The 27006-nt window shown below is 39.5% G+C and overlaps 1 protein-coding gene across 7 annotated transcripts in view; it reads left to right on the top strand.

Moving 5' to 3' along the window:
- Nucleotides 1–27006, top strand: part of LOC113597531 (uncharacterized) — a 204589-nt gene that overhangs the window by 40099 nt on the left and 137484 nt on the right. For 2 of the 7 annotated variants that reach the window (XR_008295514.1, XR_008295515.1), the window contains 2 exons: nt 11896–11996; nt 13459–13609. The exons of 2 other annotated variants lie outside the window; for them this stretch is intronic. Coding sequence is in view for 1 of the 5 variants with exons in the window: in XM_053215526.1 (XP_053071501.1) it covers nt 11896–11988 (93 nt within the window). In the remaining 4 variants the exon portion in view is untranslated. Of the gene's footprint in view, nt 1–6297; nt 7337–11895; nt 11997–13458; nt 13665–27006 lie in introns of those variants that run through there. 3 more of the 7 variants (XR_008295516.1, XM_053215526.1, XR_008295517.1) reach the window with 3 other exon arrangements.

The raw sequence follows: 27006 nt of genomic DNA, 5'->3' as shown, positions 1-27006 counted from the left end.
AACCTTTTCTACTTTTATCAATAAGTTTTACTTATTTTAAAAAATTTTAAAGTTTACTTATTTATTTTGAGAGAGACAGAGACAGCACAGGTGGGGGAGGAGCAGAAAGGGAGAGAGAGAATCCCAAGCAGGCTCCAAGCTGCCAGCACAGAGACCAGGGTGGGGCTTGAACTCACAAAACCACGAGATCATGACCTAAGCAGAAACCAAGAGTTGGATGCTTAACCAACTGAGCCACCCAGGTGGCCCTTTTATCAATAAGTTTTAGATAATCTAATTAGATCTAAGTAATTTAGCATGTGTTTTATAATTTGAATAATTACTTTAAAAATATGAGTGTTTTAGGGAAATAAAACTTTGAAGTCTTTTATGTCATACATTGGTAAGTGAAGAGAACCTAAAGATTAATAATTGCTTGAATTTCACTTGAGTAAAATTAGTAGTTATCAACTGAATATTTGATATAATTTGAGTATGATTTATAAAATGTATTTTCATGATATATCTCTCATTTAATATTTTTATATTTGTAATTGAAATTCAGCTTTAAAATATAGGTGGCTGAAACCCCACTGCAGTCAAGTTCAGAATGTTAAGTCCATAGATCAAATGACATATGATGAGATAAAAGAAAAAAAAAATGGGTGGGGAATACAGAAAAGAAAAATGGGCCCTATATCTAAATAGAACTCTCCTATGAGAAACACTGCCATCATTGTACCCCAAACAGAAATGAAAACCCTGATGTTAAAGGTGACAGAGGCCCTGGGAAAGGCGGGGCTGTGTTACAGTCTTCTGAACTGGGTAGGGATGCAGGAACTAAGCCCCTTCCATCCTTGCCTGTTGTCTCACTATATTGGTCTGATTGCGTCTCTTTGAATCCTTTTCTCTCCTTCCCCCAAATAGTGATCCTTGCAGTTTCTGTATCATATTTTCTTGAGTATTAATAAAAACCTTTGATGGATCATTTCAGATTTGAATATCCATTCATACTTATTCCCCTCCACAGAAATTATTATTAAAACCCAATAATTCAGGGGCGCCTGGGTGGCTCAGTTGGTTAAGCGTCCAACTTCCGCTCAGGTCATGATCTTGCAGTTCGTGAGTTCAAGCCGCGTGTTGGGCTCTGTGCTGACAGATCAGACCCTGGAGCCTGCTTTGGATTCTGTGTCTCCTTCTCTCTCTGCCCCTTCTCTCTCCCTCTCTCAAAAATAAATAAACATTAAAAAAGAAAATAAATAAAACCCAATAATTTAAAGTGTGAATTTTCCACAGCACTCATGTTTTGAGACAGCATCATAGACTTGTTTCAAGAGAGAGTTAATCTCCAAAGATGAGATCTTTGCATGCTGCTATAAAAAGGATTTCAGGCCCCAGAAAAGTGGTTGAACTAACTGGTGGTTTCCCAAGGCAACTTAGGGTTCAAAGAGTGGCCATGGAAGAAGCAGTGATGGGGGCAAAGAGTGAAGGTGACTGGTAATGCCCACCCCAACCTTGTGCTTCATCACAAGCTCTGCTTCCATGTCTGTTATCTCTGTTCCAGGCCAGACATCATTTGAACAAAGGTTATGAGGAAGTGCCAGATGATTTCTAAGGGCTTTTCTGACCTGAACTTCTATGAGTTTATATTTTCTAATCCCTTCCAAAAAACATAGAACTTCAAGCTAAAAGAGGTGCATAATAACTGAGAGGCACAAGTTTGGATAAAGAAAACATTAAAAACAACAGCACCCAAAAATTAATCTTGCTCACCTCTTCTTAAGAAATTAGCCATTTTCTACTTAAGGAAAAATACATTTAAAAGTTAATCCCTTCAAACCCTGAGATATACAATAAAAAACAAACCAGCAGGAAAAACTTCATTTGAACCTTCAGTTTGAATGTCTTGCATAGGCGGAGCTTAGAGATCTGACCAAGAGCAGAAGTGGTTCTCTCTAGAAGGGCTTTTTTTTGTTTTTGTTTTTGTTTTTGTTTTTGTTTTAAAGCAAGGAATGACTCTGAACACACATGTGAATTAGGAAATGAAGACATCACATGCATTCACAGAAGCTTCTGTTCAGGTCTCTGATTCCTGTGCATAGAGGAGGTTGCTTTATTGGTGTCAGTAAGAGTTGACATTCTCTTGCATATACAACAATAATAGAGAATTGTCTACAATTGCACGGAGCATGACTGGCCACTACTGGGATTATCACAAGATATATTATCTTTCTTTTTTTTTTTTTCCTTAATTTTTTAAAATGTTTATTTATTTTTGAGAGAGGGAGAGACAGAGCATGAGTAAGGGAGGGGCAGACAGAGAGGGAGACACAGAATCCAAAGCAGGCTCCAGGCTCTGAGTGCTCAGCACTGAACCGGACGCAGGGCTCAAACTCACAAACCACAAGATCATGACCTGAGCCAAAGTCAGATGCTTAACCGACTGAGCCACCCAGGCATTACAGATGTATTATCTTTCTTAATGAAAATTGGCAGTCATCACCTAGTGGTTGGCATTTTAAAGTAAATATTTATTGACAAAACCTCATGACACAACAAAAATTCATGTTACTTAGGGGAAAATGTTTCTAAATATTCCCAGCATTTTTTTTCTGGATATAATAAGATACATTTTGTGAATTATAGTTTTAGAAATAATTCTAATGTAGCCCCCATAAGTTAAAACAAATTTTCAGCAAAAATTCCAAGGCTATTTTAGGAATTGCTTTTCATCTGCAATATGACTAATGGCTATAAAAAACAGCTTTGGAGAGAGGCTCTAGGAGACACTTCATTGCATTCAGTGCCTAGGTTCCATAATAAAGGAGTGCACAACTGAATGACCACATGGAATAAAAAGGTATACATGGTATAAGACATGGTGTACATGGTATAAAAAGGCAAAGAATGAATTAAGGGGTGGATAGGTCATAGACTTTTAATTTTTGGCTAGTTACATGAGATATTCCTAGTATCAATGAATAGAATGCATAACAAGTGATTCTACTTTAAGCTAATAACTATGCTTACATTCCAGTCTACTGGTCTTTTATGGCAAATTTAGCCAACCGAGTGCATATTATGTAAAGGGAAAGACATTTCCCAAAAATGTAGGTGAAAAAAGGTTAATTCTGGAAATCCTGTGGGCTTTTTTTCCTCCTTCATTAAGACAAAAATGGCTGGAGATCATTTCCCATAATTAAGGCAGCAGTATATGGGCAATGGAGTTATTTCTGTTAGTTGTTATAACTTCTTTGTGGACATTAAGCTCATTATATTCATTTTAAATAAATTAATAGCATAGCTTCCCCCACTACAAACTAAAAATGGCAGCAGTGAAACCCATTTGCTCTTTTAGAAAATGACTAATAGAACACATATTTCATAATATCACGATTCAAATTGTTTAATACAAGGAATTAAAACCACTTCTGCATTTAACTTGTCCTAGAATGATAACTAAAGTCACTTGTTAAAATTTTTCATTTACCAAAGGACATTTATATCAGAGAAGAAATAAAATATTTTCATGTTCCATGAAGAAGGCAGAATGATAAAGTACAAAAAATAGGGTGAAAGTAAAATCTTCAAAGAAAAAAAATTGCATTAGGAATTAGATTTCTGTCTAAGCGAAATTATCACATTTTCCTGAACAGGATAAATGCTGGAATACGAAGATATGAAAGAGACTCATAGCATTATTTAAAATGTTATTTAAAACATTATTTCAAAGTTATTATTTCCCAATAGGAAACTTTCTAATTACCATATTTTGAAATGTATAAGGTAAGTAGGTAGGGAAATGTATTTAGTAGAGTTGAATCTTTTGCTTGTTCTAATAAAGGTCTGCCTTCTCTTGAGATAAATTGGCCAACTATCCTATATATGGAGGACTAGAAAACTCTTGAACAGACTATAAATAATATATAACCACTGGCTGGGAAATTTCTACCCTTGACATTTCTGGTTTTGTTGCCCATTTTGGGGACACAAAGAGAGGATGCAGGCAGGGCAAAGTGGTGCCGTTTCCTCTTAACCCTACAATCAGGAACAGGCTGTACCAAGGGGAACACAACCACAGGGCAGGGATCAGGGTGAGGTGAGGGAGACCAAGTTGGACAAGTACAGGGTAGGATTCTGTCTTTACTTAAAATGTTGCTATTTTGTTTACCATGGATTTCTTATTTTGCATTAGTTTTGACTTTTTAAGACACTGCATTACCAAGTGTTTTGGCACCCACTTCAATTTTGCACTACAGGTAAATGCCTCACTCATTCACCCCAATCCCAGACTTGCTCAAGTAAGTGCCTGAGTCAGGTTCCAGCAGCTCTGTGGACCCAAACTAGAGCACAACCTCCCGCTTTTACCCACCTGAGCCCTCACGGGCCATGGACAGCTTCTACAAGAACTACCCTCTCCTTGTTTGTAAAAATGAAGGGTACAGAAAATTATTTTGTCTTACAAGGGCCCGGTGGGAGTATTAGGAAACAGGTATCACAGAACTGAAACTGGGACTTTTAGCTATGCTCTTTTCCAGTGCTTATTTGTTTTTGGACAGAAACCATATGAGCAAAGGAACAAATGCTCTGAACGTGGACTTAGTAGGAAAAACAAGGAATCAGAATAACACATTCACCCAAAAAGTATTCACCCCCAAACTCCTCCAAGCATGCTAAGTTAAATAATGAGAGGTTTGATGCCCATACATAGTACCTGTGACATAAAGCTCTTTCAAACAATGAAAAAGGCAGGATTACATGTGGTTGAGCTAAACGAACACCAAGGGTACTTTTCTATCCTTGAAGAGAACAAAATAAGACTTTCGATCTTACTGCCGAACTTTTCATCAGACTTGCTGGCATCTTTCTCTTTGTCTTTTCTGTGTTTACAGTCCTCAAGCAGAGGCAGACCCTGCCCTCCTCCACAAAGAACTTGGGACCCTGCCTTCTCTCCTGTGTCTGACCTCAGTCTAGTGGAGAAAGGGATTAAGGTTTACTGAGTAACTGCTGGGTGTTGATGCTTTCAGAAATGTTATCTTACTTAATGCCCCAGCAGTCCTGTCAGGGGAAAGATATTCTCATCGAGAGGATTAGGAAATGTGGGGAAGAAGGTTTAGGTCTGGCAGCTGTTACAGCTAGACCCATGAAGCCCCTAGGTGTCACACTGTTTTCTCTGAAGGGACAGATAAGCCTAGATGTAATGTTACTTTATCTTCCATTGTAGCAAGTAGTCTCACCACAGAATTGTTTGGGAAGGTGAGATACAGGGCCTTTAGTTCCGTTGTTCTCCTTGGAAGGAAAGGTTGGTTACACCACCGTTAATTGGAAGCTAATGCTATGGGCAATAAAAGCTCTCAAAAGAAGAAAAGAGAATGTTAGGGACATCAATCTAGTTAAAGTATTTTGAAATTATCTGTTGACATTAGATGGGTATTGGTTTTTGGGCATTAACATGGCTATATGTCTATCTTATGCATGTCTGTTGCAGATTCAGTAGAAAAAAAATACCTAAATATATATTTAATTCCATAGGATCCCAAAGCACTTTGAGGATTTAAATTGATAAGCCAACCTCAAAGGGACTCATTCTTGCAACTAAAACACAGACACCTCTGGGGTGAAATGTGGCAACAGTTTGACAGGCATAGCAGTAGCTTAGGCCAGAAAGGATTTATCCAATTAAAATTATGGGATGAATTTTGGCTGGCAGAATGTAATTACCAGCCTTGGAATGGGTCCAGGATCCTGAGGTTAACACCCCTCCTCTTGCCAACAGCCCTCCTACCTGCCAACACTCCGAGATGGAGAAGGCTGGATCTGACACAATCGCACATAATACTGTTGTGACATCTAAGTACAATGATGATGATGTGAGAAGCATCATGAACCTGATTTTTTTTTAACACTCATTATGTTACTTATTTTTATGCCACATTAGGCTAGAAACCAAATGTCCACATAAATGTTAATTTCCTCAAATCTGTATTTAAAAAGTATAATTAGAAAATAAAAAATAGATTTAAAAATTAATTTATTCTGTCAAAGTAGTTATTTAGTGATTACTTCACTTCAGGAACGAAACCAGATCAAAGTGGTAACATTTAATCCTTGCTATATATATCAAAAAAACAAAAACAAAAACAAAACAGGTCCTAATTTTTTGTAAATGTGTTCTCAAGGTTCACTGGCCTAGAAAAAAGAGAAATAATTATTAATGCCCGGTTCATGTAGCTCGTAAGTACGTGGGCAGGTATTAGTACTGCTTTTGTCCTGGGGTGGTTCCGGCGCTTGCCTACTCACAAGCGCTCCCGGGCAGCATTTCTCAGCAGAGACTTTACTGCAAGGGTGCGTTTGCATGTGCGCCAAAGAGCCCCCTGCTGGTGTATGATCAATGGGTAATAACCTCATCATTAGATTCTAATGCCCTTTAAAAAAAGTCATTCATTTACAAGAGACAATTGTGGAGAATCCCAAGGTAAAGCAGAGGGGGTGAGAAGGCAATTCCACGCTGAACGTTAAGCCTTCCGGGCCTCCGGCACGCGGTGGGTGCGGGGCCCCGCGGAGTGTAGGTCAGGCAGCGACCAGCAGAGCCTGCTCCCGGAGGCGTGCAGCGGGCTGGAGCGCGAGCTGGGCGCCCGGGGTGGGGGGCGGGGCCGGCGGCGTAAGCTGCGCGTCGCCGCCGCGGGCGACCCCGACTCGGCGCCGTGCTACTCCGCCACCCCTCCGCGCGCGCAGGTCGGTTCTCTCCCCGACGCGGAGGCGCGGGCGCTGCTCGAGAGCCGGATCCGGGGCAGCCCTGCCGCCGGCCGTCCTTCGCTCCCGGGCCCCGCGGCCCGTGGACGCCGATCGCGGGGCGGCGAGGGAGTGCCCCAAGGCCCGCGCCCAGTCCCTCGGGTTAGCCTTCGGCCCACGTGGCCCTGAGCCACTTCACACCGGAACCGGGGCGGGGCCACGCAGGGAGACCCAGTGGCGGGTTCCAACCCGAGCACGCGCTACCGCCCCCTCGGGGAGCCTTTTTGCGGCCCTAACAGCGCGAGCGGTGGTGCGTACGCAAGAGGCAGGTGATCTGGCGGAACTGTCGCGAACTGCTCCTCTCCGTGCTGGCCCTGCTGGTTCCTCCCCGGGGCGGGGGGGGTGGGGGGGGGCCGGTTTTTGGTTTATGGCCGGAAGTAATCGAACTGGGATTGGAGGGATGGGCGCAGTAGGAGCGCCGTCTCCCAAACCACAGAGTGTTTGCGGGGTTGCTCTGGGTTACTTTGTAAGTGGAAGAGGCAGAGAAACACTTACCCTTTTCACTAACAAGCTTGACTGCTCTCCAAAATTCCGGTGGCCGCTAATTTCAGCTTTTGCTGTGAAGGTAGATTTTTCTAACACCATCTTTGTGTGATTTAACTGTCCACAGGGAATCAAAATGTGGAATGAGAGGATGAAACTAATCCTTTCTTTTGCACTGTTAGGGGTTGCCATAAACACCATTTGTTAAAAAGCATAATTATGTTGGGAAAGTGCCTGATGAGACAATTAAGCTACATAAACACACTGAAAACAAATGAAAGCCAGAAGACGCCCACACCCCTTGTGTAAAGCAATTTTTTGTTTACACAGAAGAGAGAGGTCTGAGCTGCTTTATTACAACAATGTTATTAATGTCTACAAAAGCCTAATGACCGTATTTTCATGAATTTTCAATCATGAGATGATGGTCACAAGATGAAAACTTGCTTACAAACCTGAACTAACATGGAGCCTTGCGTTCCCTCTAGGTTAGGATGATTAGGCCCATGAACAATCCTAGTGAACAGAAGCCAGAGGATTGATGCATCGAGAGTACTATTATTTGCAGCAGAGCACACGGTTTAACCAAAACTCATAAGCTTAAAGTTTGTCTCAAGCTTGGGCACCATTCACTGCGGTATTCCCCACACTGAGGACATTACCCGATACAAAATAACCCTTATCAAATAATTTGTTGAATGAATTCGTGAGGGCCACATTTATTTTTAGTTACGATGTTTAAAAGAGACCTAAATATGGCCTGGTCTTGAAAAGGGGAATTCTTTTCTTATTATTTTGAGATATTTAAATTTCTTTAGTCAATAATATTTGAGAGTCGAAAAATGCCATTCTAGGTACTAAAAAGAATCAAAGCAACCTCAAAAACTTGTGTAATTAATGCATTTTCACCAAAAGGATCAGTCACATTCTTGGCATTGTTGGTTCACGTAGGATATATATCAGATTTCAGTTCCAGGAAGAGAATCCTGTGAAAAGATTTTCAACTGATACAGGAATTTTGGAGACTGAAGTATAAGAGGAATTTAGTCAAATAGTTGTCACTTAAAGCACCCAAAGAGTCCCTTTTATTTGTTCATATATTGCCTGTGTCATGGCCCATAGAGATAACCTTTCTTTTTGCCAGAAAAATAACTTTTATAAGAATCTTCATTTCTCTTTTTTACAGTTCCCTAGTTAAGTCTCATTTAACAAGAGGATCATGCTTATTTGATACATAGGACAGACCTCAAAAAGAGGATAAACTAAGGAAGATGATGTTTCAAAGGGAATAATATACTTTAAGAAAAAAGTTTCATTTCCATGACAATTCAGGCTGAGTAACTTGCCCTGTGTGTTCTAGTGGTGTTAACTATGTTCCTACGTTCATATGTGTGTGGCCACCTACGCATGGTTTCCTGGTTGACTCGATCTGAGGATTTTATCCTTCAGGTGTTCTGCAGTAATGAAATGGTGAAATGTTCATATTATGACTGCTTGGTTTCCAAAAAACTAATTTTTATAAGGTTAATGAACATGAAAATATGAACACACCACAGAGACCAAAATGAACAATACTTTTTCTCCTAGAAAAATCACCATGTCTTCCTCCAGACTGGGGCTCTGTTTGGCTGCCTGTTTACTAAATATTTCAGAAGCCAGAAGGAAATACATTGTTGAGAACATAGCAAAAGCAGCTCTTCTTGAAAAAAATGGTAGGAACAACAGACAATTGAAGCGAATATGTAGTGTTTTGATAAATACAGTAATTTTTGTATAATGCAGACAGTGCTACAGAACACTCTTCTTTCTTCTTAGACTTCCCTCCTTGTTCTTGGGCTGTTACAGCTTTTGCAGGACCCCAGGATACTGAGATAGATCGGTTACTCAGATGTGCACATGTGCTCTTTTCCAAAAGCCTGCATACGCTCAGCAGCGCACTAATTCACATTGGAGAGTGAGTGTCTGAGATGAGCATTGTTCAAGATTTCAGGCTCCTGAGGAGGATATATTTACATAAAGGTTTAATGTTTCCCTCATGGGCCATTTATGTGATCATTAATAGAATGAGCATAATTGTACCTTATGCTTTTTATTCGACAGGTTAAATAAAAAATAAACTTGCCAAATACCAGCTACTTTTCAAAGCTCTCCTGCCAGCAAAGCCTGTACTTTCATTACAGCATTATTATTTCTACTCCATTTTCTCCATATAAAAACTCTTAGGCAATTGCCTTTAAGTGATGTGTGTAAGATCACTCAGCAACTCAGAAGACTGGAACTCAAGCCTCCTTACTCCCTGGGCCAGTGTTTCCTGTGAGAGATACCACTTTTTATTTTACTCTCGTTAATATGTTCATGTGGTGACACACAGTTCTAGATACCACTTGTTTTTACTTTCATGCACACACAGAACACAGTGTATTTTCAGACTTCTAATCATTAAGTAGATTAAATTTAAATTTTTGGCAACAGGTGAGCATTAGAGTCACAATCCTGAAGCATTTGAGACAGTATGTTTTAATTTCTGATAGTCATTTTTGATTCGGTGGCTATTTTTCATGAGAAGGAAGTGTTTTCCCCTAGCCCATTTCTGATGATGAGCACATTTAAGTTACCGCCTTACAACTTTGCAGGAGCTGCAAATGTCTAAGAAAATTCCTGATAAATTGCCGATAAGAAAGCCCCTCTGGAGTCAGTCTGCAGCTATGCTTTTCCATTGTCTTTGTGGGAAGAGCCAGCTTGGGTCCCTCATTGTCAGACATAGTACCTCTAATGGGATTGGGTTACCTGTCTCTGTGATTAAGTGAACATGCAGAGACATCTGTGGAAGCCATATACTGATGGACGCCTGAGTCTCAACTTCCCATTTTTATCAACTTATTAGTGGCAGCAGCTCAAGTGGAATTATAGCTATTATACTCCATTACAAACACCAAACAATTTACTTCTGCGGAGATCCATTGACAGTTCCTACTGCCAGCAGTAATTTTTTTTCTATATGCATGCTTAAGAAATTGCAGGAGAGGATTTCATTCTTCTAGCATTTGATTCAATTGTATCCTATGAAACTGAGAATAAAAGCTTTTCAGAAGAAGATTTAGGATGAAAAAATAAAATTATCTCTTTTCTTCCAGGAGCTAGAGGATGTTGAAAAAATACATAAAGTAAGAGGTTGTATAATCGTGTTCTTGGCTTCATCTTTTACAGTTTTAAAAATGAGGGAAGGTGGCACTAGTTAAGAAAATGACCTGTTGTTTTACAAATATTTTAAAGACGTTTATTTTTAAGTGAGTGGAATAAAACTATATCGTCCATATTTTTTCTGATTAAGCAATGTGAAAACATTTAAGTAGCCTAAAAGGTCTTAGGTAAAGGAAACTGAGTTATAAATTTTAGATGTATACCAGGGCAGGGCTCTATAGATGCTCATTTGGCTATGAGTGAGTGACATATGTTTATCTTTTCGTGTTATTAAAATTAATGGTGTAGGGCTGCTGTAAGCTCTGTAGTTCCTGTGTGTAACTTATTTTTCCTCTCCTCTGAAAAGATTAATTGTTAGGCTGCCAGGGGACAGGGCGACAAAGGTATAATAGCATAGCTAACGGTTTAATTACTGCCTGAAAACTTTTGTCCTTCACTTTGAATTTGCTTTTGTAGGCTTAAGGGGGACTTTTAAGGAGGCTGAACCAGGCTTGTAAACTTTAAAAATAACTTTGGGGTAATGTGCGGCTGCCATACAAGTGTATAGCAGCTTTCTCCTCCAGGTTACACATTCAAGTGAGTCATAAGCCACCAAAAGCTGGAAGTCGTTAACATCTGAAGGATGTTGGTGGCCTCTGAAAGGAGATGGTGGAGACAGAACAGTTTCTAATGGACAGGTGCATACATCCCAGAAGCCTGTGTTTCAGACACTAATCGGCCTATCCTCGTTTTACCAAATGTCAGATTTTTATCCAGACAGTTTGATTTGCGGGTTTTCGAAGGAAAAATTGGCAAAGCCTAGAGGACGAGATTGAGAAGGAGCAGAATTTAGAGTGATGTGATTTGGCGACTGAAAGAAGAGGCTACCATCTTAGACTGAGTTAAGAGAAACTTGGCAAACTCAGTAGCGAGTCCAAGTCCAAGACATGATCTGGTGTAGACACCAAAGGCTAGCATCTGAGCTGAGCCGTCTGGTTATATAGTAACCAGATAGAGTTATAACTATAATCTGGTTATATAGCAACACTATAAGAAGTAGCCATTACCACCTGGGAATTTCATGATTAGCCAATGTCACTTCAAAGGTCAAATACCAGAATTTTTCTATTTTTTTAACACAATTTTTAATGTTTATTTATTTTAGAGAGAGAGAGAGAGAGAGCGTGAGTGAGGGATGGGCAGAGAGAGAGAGAGAGAGAGAGACACAGAATCCCAAGCAGGCTCCAGGCTCTGAGCTGTCAGCACAGAGCCCAATGCAGAGCTTGAACCCACGAACCGTGAGGCCATGACCTGGGCTGAAGTTGGAAGTTTGACTGAGCCACACAGGCACCCCCCAGAATTTTTCTATTAAACTAAATTTAATTGCACCAGAAGATCTAAATTATTAAGGATTCATCACAGAAAAAAAATTCTAGCATGTATGTGTTGTTTTCTTTACAGGGCACAGGTATCCTGAAGTATCAGTGCTCAATATATTTTCATTTTCTGATCAAGACTACAACAGATCAATCATTAAATAGCAGCTTCTGTTAATTAGTTAGGTAAGATTTCGGTGTCTTTATGTATATATCTTTTGATGAAGGATAAGATTCAGGTAGACCTGAATGTTCTTTAATCACTGATTTCCTGTATAAATCCTAATACTCCCGAGAATCTATCTTAAAACTGCATTTCATTATTCTTCTGAACATGTATATCTCAAATGTTTCCAATTTTCTCTTTAGTAAAATGAGCAATGGGGTCCAAGGTTTAATATTCTTTCACTGAAGATGATCCTGTATCAAATGTGGTTAAGGAAACCTTTTCTGGTTTTAACCTGTGAAGTAATAGTGTAGAAATTAGCCTTAATTTCACCAGTAACTTGGCATGGAATGAAAGAATGAAATATGCCAAACAGTTGTGTTTTGGGTTAGGAGCCTGAAATCTTTTTTTTTTTTTAAGTTTATTTATTTTGAGAGAGACAGCACATGTGTAAGTGGGGGGGTGGGGGGGGGGGTTGGGCAGAGAGGGAGAGAGAGAATCCCAAGCAGGCTCAGAGCCATCAGTGCAGAGCCTGATGTGGGGCCCGAACCCACAAACGTGATCTTGAGACAAAGATCCAGAGTTGGACACTTAACTGACTGAGCCATCCAGGTGCCCCAGGGAGCCTGAAATCTTGAGTTGGTTCATGGGTTGAAATGAAATGAGCTCCATGTCTCATAGGGATGTTGTCAGATTTAATAGGAAAACTTGAATTGGAAGAATCATAATTGTTTAAAGAAAAGCCTATATTATCTTAATACTGCTTAGTAAAGGGTTCCAAATATTTTCAAGTAAACCTGATTTCAACTGAGTGTCTTCTTTCAAAAGGTGTATTTGTTTGGAGAGCAAAAAGCTGACTGATAACTTCCAGCAAGCATGGGGCTGATTATCTTGAATGTTAATCATAGGATGTAAAATTTGCTTCTTTGTTATTTATCTCTATGGCTAAAATGGTCATATTACACTAATGAAAACTCAGAGTAGCAATAGTATAGGTGTTTATAATATGTACTTTGATATAATGATTCAATGAAAAACTCTAACTACTGAATAAGAGCAAAAATCAAATACTTATGCTTCAAAAAATGTATGTGTGTATATTTTAACGTAATCATAAAACATTCTGAAAACATAGAATTTTATCAGATTAATTTGGTAAAACTGAAAAAATTGAAAGTAACCAATTAAAAAGCTGACAAAGTTATTTAAGACTGATGAACATTGCATAATTCTTCTACTTTGGGGAATAAAGAGCTGGCAGAAATACAAAACTTTATGGCAATTGGGAGGCAAGGCAAAGGGAACTGTTGATCTTTTATTTTTCTTTGTTTTGGATAAAAACAATCTTCTATACAGATTGAAAACAACAACAACAACAACAACAAAAAACCCAGAACAACTAGTAAGACAGTAAAATCATAGCTGCTGGTTTAGATGCGATTGAAAGTTTAGTGATTGCTGTTTCCAGTTTCATGTTTTAAGGCAATTCCGTTTTGGCTGCCAGCGTGGAGGCTTTTAATTCTGTGAATATGGAGGCTCAAGAGGGGATCCACCTTGCCTGGGAGCAGTGGACTTCATTCCCATTTACACTCTATCTCGTGTACAAGTGGACAAGTGTGGAGCTGCGGCCTAAGTAAGAGAAAGTTTAGGGTAGTGTGTCATTCCTGGTTGGAAACCATTTTTTTTTTTTAAACAAATCAGAACAGTTTGTGACAATATAATCATTCCTCAACTCCCTGGAAGAGTCGACCTTGAAGAATTATATCAATAATAGGCTTTCATGGGTTGCAGTGCATACCGTGGCTTTGTGACTTCTCTCTCCACTTTCCACCCCATGACACTATGGAACACTAAATGCCGTGGGATGGGGGCAAATCAACCATTTGTCCCTTACAGATTTGCCATAGATCATGAGGAAAAACAACAGTAGTTTCTAATGAGTTCCTTAGATTCTTCAAGGCAGAACAATGGTGTGTTTCGCCCATCTGTGTCCTATTTTCTTGAGCAGGGGTAATGATGAGGTTGAAAAACCACTTAAATGTTAACTCCTACCCCTTTTTCCTCTGATTTTTTTTCTTTCTTTCCCTATGTACAACTCTCTTTAAGATTTGCTTTGGAACTGAACTGTCACATGCTTGATTTCAGCCCCAGGGGTAAGTTTAATTTGGAAAATTTGAGCTATGTCACTTGAGGTGTTTTTGAATTAGGCAAATTGGGAGAAAAGAAAGACCTTTTGCCTGGACTGTCTAGCTGCACCGTGGTTAATTACAAGATGCAGAGGCTCATAACCTTTGGGGGAAAGTCTGCCTTAGGATAATTGCATTCTTCTCTGTATGACCTCAGAAATCCCTGTATGATGTTGCCTCATGTATTTCATACTGAATTGTCTAACATTTGGGATGTAGATTTGGACTCTGAGCTACATCAAGTACTGGCACTAGTAAAAGAGACTTGTTTCCAGAGGAGCACCTCACCACTTGTGCTGCCTTTTAATGTGACCTCACAATCTAGGGATTATTTCCCAGGAAAGTCTTGGCCCAAAATTTGCTGTACTTTTTATCCAAGAAAGAGTTAAAATTCAGCATGGGGGAAATACGTTTCACACGAAAACGAAGAGTTCAGAATTGTCCAGACCTGAATAATGATTTTAATTGTCTTCAAAACAGTTATGTTCAATTACATTAAATCTCAAATTTGCTAGTACATGAAGTTCTCCATTACATCAGGACTGGTCCTCCCCAGATGTTCATCCCACGTAGGAGACAGTTGACAGTCGGATGGTCTGGACACAGTATTTCTCCCTTCCCTTGCCCTTTTGCTTCATTGGCAGCTACTGTACCTCATGATTTAAACATGGACATTTCTAATTAAATGAGAGCTCAGCTGCATTCTTGAAGTAATTTATAACATTTGATTTGAAATGTAATAGCTTCAATCTTCATCTGATTAAAAACAGTCATATACTGTACATGGTTACTATTTTGATGGCTGCTACATGCAGTTTTTATTTTTACATTCCCCTTTCGACACAGCTGTTCATCTAATATCATCCATTTTTTAAAGCTTTTTTTATTTGTTGTTGTTGTTGTAATAGCATGTTCAGGCATTCTTATGAGGTAGAAGTATTCAATTCTAGGATCTTGCTGTTCTCACAACAGTGAAGGGACATTTTTCACTAGGGTAACCCCTTCTCACGGAAACCAACTTTTTTTTTTTTTTAATGTTTATTTATTTTTGAAGGAGAGGCAGAGCATGAGTGGGTGAGGGGCGGAGAGAGAGGGAGACACAGAATCCGAAGCAGGCTCCAGGCTCTGACCTGTCAGCACAGAGCCCGATGTGGGGCTTGAACTCACAAACTGCAAGATCATGACCTGAGCTGAAGTCAGATGCTTTAACCAGCTGAGCCACCCAGGCGCCCCGGAAACCAACTTTAAGATAATAATTTAACTCACTTTCTTTGGGAGGAAGGGCAATGGAGAACATTCCAGTGACATGAAAAATAGTTAATATTTACATGTGTGATTCATGTACGCTTTATATGCAAATATTCTGAATGATGTATTTCAGAACTTTTTTATAGCACCTGTAAGCTTTCTTGTAACTTAAGGAATGAGTTCTTTTTTTTTTTTTTTTTTAATGTTTATTTATTTTTGAGAGAGAGAGAGACAGAACTTGAGCCCGGGAGGGGCAGAGAGAGAGAGAGGGAGACACAGAATCAGAAGCAGGCTCCAGGCTCTGAACTGTCAGCACAGAGCCTGCTATGGAGCTTGAACTCACGAACCATGAGATCATGACCTGAGCCAAAGTCAGATGCTTAACTGGCTGAGCCACCCAGGTGCCCCAAAGGAATGAGTTCTTAAATTGAGGCCCAAAATTGGCATTCAGGGCCTTATAAATGTCGAAATCATTTGCAAGTTTTATGCATGTGCATTTGTGTATATGGACATAGGGACAGACACACATAATTTTGCATATAATTTTAGTTTAAGAACTTTTAGAATAGAGAGCACAGCAATGCAGAGGCTCAGAGGTGAGAACATCCTGGGTTTGAGGACCTGCAAAGGACTTCAGCATGGTGTGCTAGAACTTAGAGATGAGGTGGGATGGTAGAGCCATTCCTGGGCGTGTTAAAAAATGAAGCTTCAGCGATAATTAGAGGTCAGAGCATGAAGTCCTATATGCAAGGTTAAGGAGTTCAGACCTTATCCTAAAAGCAGTGGGAACCACAGAAGAGTTTTAAGCAAGAAAGTGGTATGATTGGCTTTGAATTTTAGAAAGATTACTCTGCCTGCATGATAGAGGATGGCCAGGAGGCAGGCAGACCAGTTTGGAAAGGTGGTGATAACAGAATCAAGAGAGTGGAGAGAATAGAATGGGGGATGTTGAGTGGTGGGAACAGAGTGGTGGCATGAAAGTGTCATCACTTACAAATGATGGAAGAAAGAGGATTTTGGGGAAAAAGCATGAATACATTTTTTACATGCTGCCATTTGGCAGTTAGATATAAAATTGAGAGCTAGGAGACACAGAGATCTAGTCTGTATTTATTTTAAGCTTTTACTTTTTCAAAAATGTTTTGGACTTTGGTTTTCATTTTCAATTAAAATCACATTTGATCTATTAGGCTATATTTCATTTTTATCTCCATTGTCTCTCTAAATTTTTTTCTTTCCTCCCTTCCCCTCCTCCTCATTGTGTCCTTCCCTGTTTCTCTTCTTTCCTCCTTCCTTTCCTCTTTTTCCTCTTTGTTATTGTTAAGATGATACACACACAGCTGAAAATTGAATATTTTACAGGGTTTGTTCCCAAAACTCTAAGTACCTACATAATCCCCTTTCCATATCACTTTAATTTCCTTCTCTCCAGAGCCAACTACTTTCCACTCTTTTATCATTTAGGATTCAACTCCAGATATCTAAATACCAACTCATACTGGTACTTTTTGGTTTTTCAGTTTTAGGCCTTGTCTATTGAATTCTCCCTACAGAGGGTGAGAATTTAGCTTCCTTTCATCCCCACCCCTACCCCTGACCCCCAACACACACACACTCTTCCCAATTCTCCCTCTTTTAGATATATCAAAATTTGGATAAATATTTAGTGGTTACATTATTATAACTATGTAAATGTTATTCATAATGAAGTACTTAGAATGTTATCATTTTACCCTTTCTGCACAGCTTGTTGTTTTTTCTGGAACTGATCATTATCTTTTTGATTGTTTACTTAGTTTTTTATATATTGATCACTGGTTTAACCCCAAACTCTCTGTTAATAATGGGATCTCTCCATGCATTTAGATAGAGCATTCCATGTATTGAATGTTCCATCAGTTTTATTATCTTAAAGACCCATCATCTATACCTCTCTGACCTGTTCCAATCAGGACCAGTTGCCGTAAACCCTAAATTTGTTGAGGATAACTGTCATTACGGCATCTCCCTTTATTATCATCCTGGGTGCTCCCTTCACCTCTCTCTGTGTTGGAAACACTGGTTCCTAAATCTCTTATTTTCTCTTTTTTGTCCCCCTTAGTTTATGTCCTCGTTTTAGTCGCACATATCTTTTACTGGCTTTCTTTAAAAAAGGTGGGAGCAGTATATTTTTGAGACTTTGCATGTCTGAAAATTCCATTCATTCTACCTTCACACTGGTAGTTTGACTAGGTGTAGAATTCTAGGTTAGAAATAATAATTCCTTTATTTTGAAGATATTGCATTATTGAATTCTTATTTTTATGTTGCTATTGAGACTTCTAAAGCCATTATGATTCCTGATCTTTGTATGTGATCTGTCATTTCTCTCTGGAAGCTTGTAAGATCTTCACTTTATTCCTAGTGTTCTGAAATTTCTGTGATGCACCTTTGTATGACTCTCTTTTCATTTATTATGCTAGATATGTGCTAGGCCCTTTGAATCCTTGAAACTTTTTATTTACTTATTTATTTATTAAATTTTTTTTTTGAATGTTTCTTTTTAAGAGAGAGAGAAACAGAGTGTGAGCAGGGGAGGGGCAGAGAAAGAGAGGGAGACACAGAATCTGAAACAGGCTCCAGACTCTGAGCTTTTAACACAGAGCCTGACAAGGGGCTCGAACTCATGAGCTGTGAGATCAAGACCTGAGCTTAAAAAAAAAAAAAAAAAAAATTAATGTTCATTTATTTTTGAGAGAAAGAGAGAGAGAGCATGCATGAGTGGGGGCAGGGCAGAGAGAAAGGGAGACACAGAATCTGAAGCAGGCTCCAGGCTCTGAGCTGTCAGCACAGAGCCTGACATGGGGCTTGAACTCATGAGCTGTGAGATCATGACTTGAGCCAAAATCAGACACTTAACCCACTGAACCACCCAGCCACCCCGAATCCATGAAACTCTTATACCTCAGTGCCAGACAGTTCTCCTGAATTATTCCATTGATGATTTCTTCCATTCTTCGAGTTTTTTTCTGGAAGACACATTATTTGGATATTGGAACTCTTGTGTTGGTTCTCTACATTTATTTTCTTTCTTTTGCCCATCGCTTTATATTTTTATAATACTTTCTGGAAAATTTCCCCTACCTTATATGCAAAGCCTTCAGTAAGTTTTTCATTTCTTCTGTATTAGTTTCCAGATGCTTTTATTTACTCTTTGAATGTTTATTTTATTATTTTAAGTAACATCTGGTCATATCTCATGAATACAGTATCAGTGGATACTTTTTGATATTTTCTTCTTCCTGCATTGTGTCTGCTTTCCACCCCCTGCCCCTAACCTGGATATTCTCAGTATGTAGGTGGGGTTTGTCAGCTGTAGACTCATCTGGCTGGGTTGTTTCTTTGGGGAACCCCTCAATTAGTATTTTGGTTTTTTGGTCTTTTCCTCTTGAGCTGTTGAAGTTTCCCAGAGAAGTATCTTCCAATCGTCAGCCCACAGGGTAGACACAGCTGTGTATGTTTTAAGAAATGAGTTGTAGAAGAGGGCTGGTAGAGTCAGCATTTAGTTTGTGACTATTCTCTAAGCTCCCTTCTTTTCCTTAATCATCCTTGCCCTCAGCCGTGCCCAGTGTTCCCCAGCCCAGATGCCTTAGGTTTTACCTCTTGTGTCTTCTGCCAGGGTGGAGGCAGGGCACTTGCCTGTCTGTGTGGAGGGGGTGTTGCTCTAACTGCTGCTTAAACAGACTTCCCACCAGTCTTCCTGTTTTGAGCTTTGCTGTTAGCTTCCTTTCCAACGTAAGGCTGCCATTTCTGATCATGACCAGGTGCCTGTGGTATAAGTCAGGTTGCTTTTCTGCTGTCCCTCTTGTTGCCTTGGGGCTCTTAAGTCCATTGTCACTCTTGTAGTTGTTTTCCAAGTTCCAGTGCTATTGCCTCCGCTTCCATTTCTCTTCCATTTGTCCGAGTGAGTCATTGCTTTTAAAAAGTATCCCTTTACCATCTTTTTCCTGGGGTTCTTTGGAGGAAGTGAAAGTAAACATAAGATAAGGGCCTACACTCTCCTCTTTACTTGGAAGCCCCTACTTCTGTAATTCTTTTCAATGATTTTTAACTAGTTTGTATAATTCAAGAACACTTAATTCACCTAATTTGGAATCAATGGTAAGTTTATGGGAACATATATTTTTTTGTCTCAACTCGATAGTGAAGATATTTAGTCTCAATCTCTGGGCTTTTATACATATTTCATAAGCATTTTCTCTGAAGGGTTGCTGTGGGTCATAGTGCTTCCTGTATGTTTTTCATTTCTTCCTTATTCAGTGTTTTTACATGTGGGAGCCAGGGTTTCTGAAACATGACCTTGTTTCCCATTCACACATAACCTTCATGAGAAGGACTGAGTGAAAATGTGGGGAAGGGGTCAGGACAGAAGGTGCTCAGGCAAGTTCTCCCAGTGATTTGTCGGTGGCAATGGGCTTACCTAACATGTAGGCTCATGATATTCAACTTTAAAAGTCTGAACCATCATGGGGCACCTGGGTGGCTCAGTCAGTTAAACGTCTGACTTCAGCTCAGGTCATGATCTCACAGCTTGTGAGCTCGAGTCCCGCATCAGGCTCTGTGCTGACAGCTCAGAGCCTGGAGCCTGCTTCAGATTCTGTGTCTCCCTCTCTCTCTACCCCTCCCTCACTCATGCTCTGTCTCTGTCTCACAAAAATAAATAAACATTAAAAAATAGCCTGGACCATAGCTATGAATTTTATAAATGATATGGAAGCTTGCTTTTTGTTTTATGTCATTAATCAGATGAAATAATGTTTGTACAATGCCAGATAAACCGACATTATTTAGAAGACTGGAAAGATAATGTGCTAGCTAAGTAAGTTATATGAATAAAGAAATACATCTTACATGATTGATTTTTATTTTTTTGATTTATCTATAAATATATATAAAACATTAATGAATTTGATTAGAATTATCAGCCTTGTTAGATGTTTTTTCGAGTATTTTTATGACTTGGGGGACATGTGCCATGGCAGATTCACACGATGTCAACACTTGTGTGATAGTCTTGAGACCCTTTGATTACCTTATTACAGATTGTCAAAACATGGGCTGATCTGGCAAATCAGGCACAACTTTCCACTTCAAGAATTTTCTACCCTGATTCTCTAGTTGCTATGGAGATTGTCTTATAAAACAGCCCTGGATTTGGTTGAGATTAGTCAATTTAGATGCTGGGTTCTGATATAATTCTCTCCACCATCAGCAATGCCCTCATTGCCATAGCATAAAAACAGTGGCTGATTTTACGAGCATATGTTAACATAGTTTTAGGACATGGAATTTAGTTTGAGAATTTTAGGAAACTGGCACCATATTCTAAGAAAACTTAAAAAACAAGGGGTTGTGCATTGGGAAAGTACTTAAAATATTAAGATTGATTTCCAGTGACTTTAGCACATTTTAACTACAAAAGGGAGTTACCAGGTTGTTCATAAATGCATATTGCTACAGGTTTAATAAATGCAACAGGATTATATCTACTAATGCAAAAACAGAGGTACTGATGAGGAAGGATAAGGCCAAATAGGAGAACTGGGATAAACTGACCTGTTCTTCCATGACTGGCAATTATGGATGAACTCAACCATACTTGAAAACGCTGTACTCTTTTCTTTCACTTTGACTCTGCAGTAACCTGAAGTCCAAGCAAGTTAGCACCCCATGGGGCAAGCCATGACCAGTGGGGGGACCTGAGCTTTTGTCCCTCACTTGGAGAATCCTGAGGCCCATTCCAGCAAGGCCAAGCCCCAGTTGCTCACAATGTTGACTTGCTTGATAACACACACCATTGTATTGGCTCTCCCTCCTTCCCCATTTCATTATTGATGTGTATCAAATAGGATTTATTGAAATATTGACAAAAATGACTATATTTTAAGAATCTTCTAATTGGGATGAATGGGTGGAGTACATGAAATCTTTGCTACCTGACTGTATGCTTCTTATAATTCTTTCCTAGTCTATAAGTCACTTATAAGATTTATAGTTAAAAATTGGAAGGCCTCCTTGTTCCCACCAGTTCACCTGGGTAAAGGGTCTCAGCATACTCATGATGAAACCATGGATCATTGTGGCAGACATTAACACTCACCCCTTACTAGTAAAGACATCCCTAGGGGGTCATCAAAGTTTAGGGGCTCTAGGTTTTCTGATTTTGGGTATTTATAGTATCCAGTGATTGATTTTATGTGATTGTTCATGGTGTCTTAGAGAATGTGGACCTAATAAGGGATTTATAGCAGGTGACTGACACCAATGCTAACTTTTTGACCCCAGGTCCCCTGTCCTTGGCAGTTCTTTTCCTGGGTTTCTTTTCCTTTTAGTCCCTGCTTCCTAGCATTTGCAGTGACTTCCAATATCAAGGTAACTAGAATTAGAAAATTCTAAAGAAATGACATAGTGATGCTAAGACATTGATGGGCCTGTGAAATGAAATACATCAACCCAAGTCTGTCCACACCCTCATGTGGACAGCCCTTCTACCTGCTATCCATTGATCAAGTGAGGGTGTGCTTCTTCAGGAGACCCAGAGCATGTGGTAATGGTAATGACAGCAACATATTGTTATAACATTGTTATCAATTAGATCAATTATCATTTGTTCCACTATTAAAATTGCATATATTAAAAAACGCATTCTCCAGCTTTAATTAGTAAGATAATATCTTAAGATATTAATTGCTGTGCACTTCTTTTCCCCAGAGCCTAATGTGTGTGTGTTTCCTGCTGAGTTATTTGCTACCTTGAGGGGTGTAGAATTTTTATAGTGGGAATGAGGAAGTAGCAGTCAGTGTTCATGTTTGAATTTTTGACAACCAAAAGGAGAAGGCTGGGAAAACCAGTACAAAAAGTTTATACCATTGCAGTAGAAAAGAGAAGGGAGGAGGCCACCTCACTCCCTGCCTAGAAGAAGGTGAGGACTGGGGTCAGGGTTGGAGAGGAGGGTGTTTGTTATAAATAGTGCAGTTTTTCATTTCCCAAATTTTGAACCAGTTTAATGGTAAAGAAAGGCAGATGAGAAAGGGAAATACTACCTTTAATACTGATGAAACTAACATTGACAGATGAGCTAACTCAAGCAGAGAATTAGACAGACTCATCCAGCCAGTCACAGGCAGCACTGGGCAGCACAGGCCTGCCCGTGGAAAGCTTTTGGCAAGGAAGAGTGGGCCAGAATGTGTGTTTCCTGCTGACAGCTCCCCAGAAGGAAGAAGGAGGAAGGGTATGCCTATGCAAACCCAGCTTCTCTCCCAAACTCCCCATCAGGGAATGAAATTTAGGAGGGAGCACGGCCAATGTTAATTTCCTAGGGCTAAAATAACAAAGTGCCACACACTAGGTGGTTTAAACAACAAATTTATCTCACAGTTCTGGGGGCTAGAAGTCTGAGATCTGGGCGTTAGTAGGGTTGGTTCCTTCTGAGGGTCGGGACAGAAGGACCTATTCTATTTTGGCTTGTAGATGGCCCTCTTCAAGTTTATGTGTCATTTTCTTTGTGTATTGTCTATGTCCAGATGTCTCTTTCATGAGGACACCAGTCATATTGGATTTGGGCTCCACTGTATTCCAGTATATGACTTCCTCTGAACTAATTTTATCTACAATGTCCCTATTCCCAAATAAAGTCACATTCTGGGGTCCTGGGAGCTATGACTTCAACAAATGAATTTGGAGTTTGAGGTAGGGCACAATTTAACTTCTTTTTTTTTTTTTTAATTTTTTTTTTTTTTAACGTTTATTTATTTTTGAGACAGAGACAGAGCATGAATGGGGGAGGGTCAGAGAGAGGGAGACACAGAATCCGAAACAGGCTCCAGGCTCTGAGCTGTCAGCACAGAGCCCGACGCGGGGCTCGAACTCACGATTGCGAGATCATGACCTGAGCCGAAGTCGGCCGCTTAACCAACTGAGCCACCCAGGCGCCCCCACAATTTAACTTCTAACAGCCGAGCAAGACCAGCAGAACTCTCTCCTTGTAGAAGAAATGTTAGTAGTGAGCAAGAAACATTTTTCCCCAAAAGAAGATATAGAGAGGTGGGTATGGTTTCTGTGGAAATGGGCATCCAATGAGAGATGGTGAAGAGCAGGGAGACTGGAAAGGGCACTGGGAGAACCTGACCTGTTTAAGGGGCAAATGGTGGAAAGTAAGGGCGAGGCTTGTAATTACTGAGAGCTTGTTGAGTGTGGTTGGTGGCCAGTGGTCAGGAAGATGTGTGGGAGCCAGACGTATACAAGGAAACCAAACTAACTCATGCAGACTATTTGTTTATGATTTGGGGAACATTGGTTGGGTGGAAAAGCCAAATTAACTCTTCGCTGCTGTGGGGAGTGGGCTTTCTGTGTATTGAAGGCTATTTACACAGTGATGATATATCAGCCAGCAGAAAGATTCCTTCTGGCAGAGCCATTCCCAAGGCTTTGCTATGTCCCATCTGAACTTTCCTTTGGGGGCATCCCCTGCTTCTCAATAGCTGCCTGAAAGAAAGGGAGAGACCCTTACTTAAGAGGGAGAGTCATAGGAAGTGACATGCCCAATTCAATGCTTATGTGCCTGTGCATTTTTCATCAGCATGAACTAAAGGGTTGCATCACATTGGGTGGCTAGAGAGGCAAGCTAACTGGTAAGTGGTCAAAATAAGGATTTTGAGGCTGAATAAACCTGAATGCAAATTTCAGATCTGCCACTTACTTGCCAGCTGACATCAGGAAAATTTTTTAGTCTCTTTTATAGTCTTTTTTTTTTTTTTTTTTTTTTTGTATCTATACAATGGGGAATACTATCCTCCTGTGAGGACAATTATGAGAAATAATGCCTGTGTAAAGGTCCTGGTACTCTGCCTCCCACCACTAAGTAGCCATCACTGTTTGTGGCAACTCTCCGTGGCCTTGCAGAGAAGGGTGCTGAGCGGTTGGGGCCCAGGCTATTCCCCTCCGCCATAAAGGGAGCAGATCCCTCTTCTCCCTTTTGTGTTATCAAGATTCCAACTAAGGTGCCTTTTGAGTAAAAGGATTGCAAGACAAGATGTTTGAAAACCTCTTGAGCAGGAGATCTCTAAAGTGCTTTCAGCTCTAAAATTCTAAGATCTATAGTGGACAGCTTCTCCCTGTTGGTTCTTCTTTGCAAAATAATATGCAGTGCCTATTTCAGAGAAATATTATGAAGATACATGAAGAAGTATTTGTGAACATCCAGACGGTACTGGAGTGCCTGTTATCTTTCCATTTACCATAGTTAATGGTATTGTGACTATTAGAGGAGTGTAATGGAGTACTTTCTCCTAAGAAAGATGGGGCAATGGTATCTGTACCTGAAACAATTAGGGAACACCATAGGACAGATTAAAACATCGTATTACTGAATACAGCATAAATTACATATGCTGGGTCGCTCAGGAAAGTATAATTCTTTAAATGAACGATATCATGCCTACACAAGTGGTAATTATATCAGCATATGCCCTACACAGGAATAACAAGCTTTTGTATATATATCTCTATGAAAGTATGTCATATACAAGGATATGAAAATAGATAAAAAATGTATCCCCAAACTAGTATACTAGTTTGTATACTAGTATACATAGTATACTATGTATTTTCCTGGATACCTATTTCTTCATGAAAATATATGATACATAAAGAGTTTGGGGGCATGCGATTCCTATTTTTATAATAAAGATAGAGGATAGGTGAATTTTTTCATTCTGTAATTGAAAACAGACCTAGAAATATTAAGAACCTCATGTTTTTACATCAAGACAGTAACATTATGAAGGATCCTCATAACTCTTTATTAGACCTTGCCTAGGACTTTTTATTAATTCTCTTTTTCAAAATTTCAAGCTTTCCACATGAGATTAAAATTCACCTCTGACCATCACCCCCATCTCTGGTCTCCTGAACACTCCCTGACAAGTTATGGTATGAGTATGTTATTCTCACTCTGAATTCAGAATTTCTGCATGCTTTTGTTTATGTATGTATATGTATATGTATGTATATAGTCATAAACCCAATATAGTATTGCTTGTGTGTGTAAATATAAATGCTATCAAAATAGAACTTTTTCATTCAGCAAGATATCTTGGAAATCTATCCATGCATGGTATTACATGTAGTTCTAGTTTATTCCTTTTAAATGCCGTATAGTATCAAAGTGTAAATACCTCACATTTTTTCCTATTCCCCTATTTGTGGACACTCAGATTATTTCTCATCTTTCCCGACTACATATAATGCAGTAGTGAACTTTCTTGAATAGTCTTTCTTGTGCACAAATGCACGAATTTCTCTAGTGCAAAAAGAAAGGAATGGAATTATTAGGTACAAATATTTTAACATATTTTGCCAGATTAAGTTTTACATGAAAATTTATCAAGTGTTTACCCTCATTTCTCCATGAGCTCATTTCCATAGTAGGTAACAAATTTTTTTTCTTTGCACTTTATTTTTTACTGCCAGGCCAGTGAAAAACTGACAACTCAGAGACACAAGTGGAATTACTTTTTCTTAGCAAGTTCTGTTCATTTTGAATCGTAGATTCTTTTATCAGTGTATCACTATTTGTACGCTTATTTGCCCTTTAGGAATGAAACATGACGGAGTGAACAGTAGCATCCAGTGATGTCCCCTAGAGTTTTGTCCCCCCCCCAAATTGTTTTCTGCTACTTCAAGAAAGAACAGGCAACAGAATGTGTCAGTAGAAATGCAATTTAGGAATTGCACTTGATCTCGTTTTTCAGCCTGATGTTTCTCTTCTTTCATCATAAAGATCAGCTGCATTTTATTTTTTTCCAGTCCCTTAGAATAACATCCAGTTTTAGTCAGCATGTTTAATGTACTTCTCAATGATGTTCTAGCATAATAAATTTTCGTATCTCGTGCATATGTACATATGGTAAAAATTTCTTCAAGTTCTAGCCATGTGGGGGAGGAATATTGTGGTTGCTTTGTTAATGCAGTGTTTGTGTTGGAGCGGTTAGGGCCCCGCGCTTTAACTCTCAGCGCAGGGCGTAATGAGATGGCTTTGATGGTGGCGGAAGAGTCTAGTGGGACGGTCCCAGCTTCACACTTCAAAGCCGAGCATATGGGGCGAATACTGGGTATCTTCGTGCTCTTTGGGGATGGATGGTTGAGAGACAATTCTTAACAGCTCTGTTTGATGAAGATATTGGAAAAGAAATGGTCTATCTTTAAAATAATCTTGAATTGCAAAGAGAGAAATTTCCACCCCCTTCCGTGGACTGAAGGAAGAATAATTTTTTCCTAGTCTGCACTTAATTAGAGGCAGTGCAGCATGACACTACGATGCTGTATTTTCAAATGACTTCTCTTTGAAAGGACTGTGAGATGAACCGGCCAGTTTTATTTTAGGTATTTGTATGAATTTAGGCAAAAACTTTTAGGGCTATCTGTTTTACCATCTGAGAGATTTTTATGGCTTCTGGTAGAGAATCTTTTTTTTCCCCTTCTCATTAAAAAATACATAAATAAAAAATCAACTAAACAAAAAACTTGGCTATATGAAGAGAGTTAGACTAAAACCATA

Source organism: Acinonyx jubatus, chromosome C1, assembly GCF_027475565.1.
Source record: "Acinonyx jubatus isolate Ajub_Pintada_27869175 chromosome C1, VMU_Ajub_asm_v1.0, whole genome shotgun sequence".
Lineage (NCBI taxonomy): Eukaryota > Metazoa > Chordata > Mammalia > Carnivora > Felidae > Acinonyx > Acinonyx jubatus.
The sequence above is the reverse complement of the archived record's forward strand: the minus strand, read 5'-3'. Positions and strand labels throughout refer to the sequence as shown.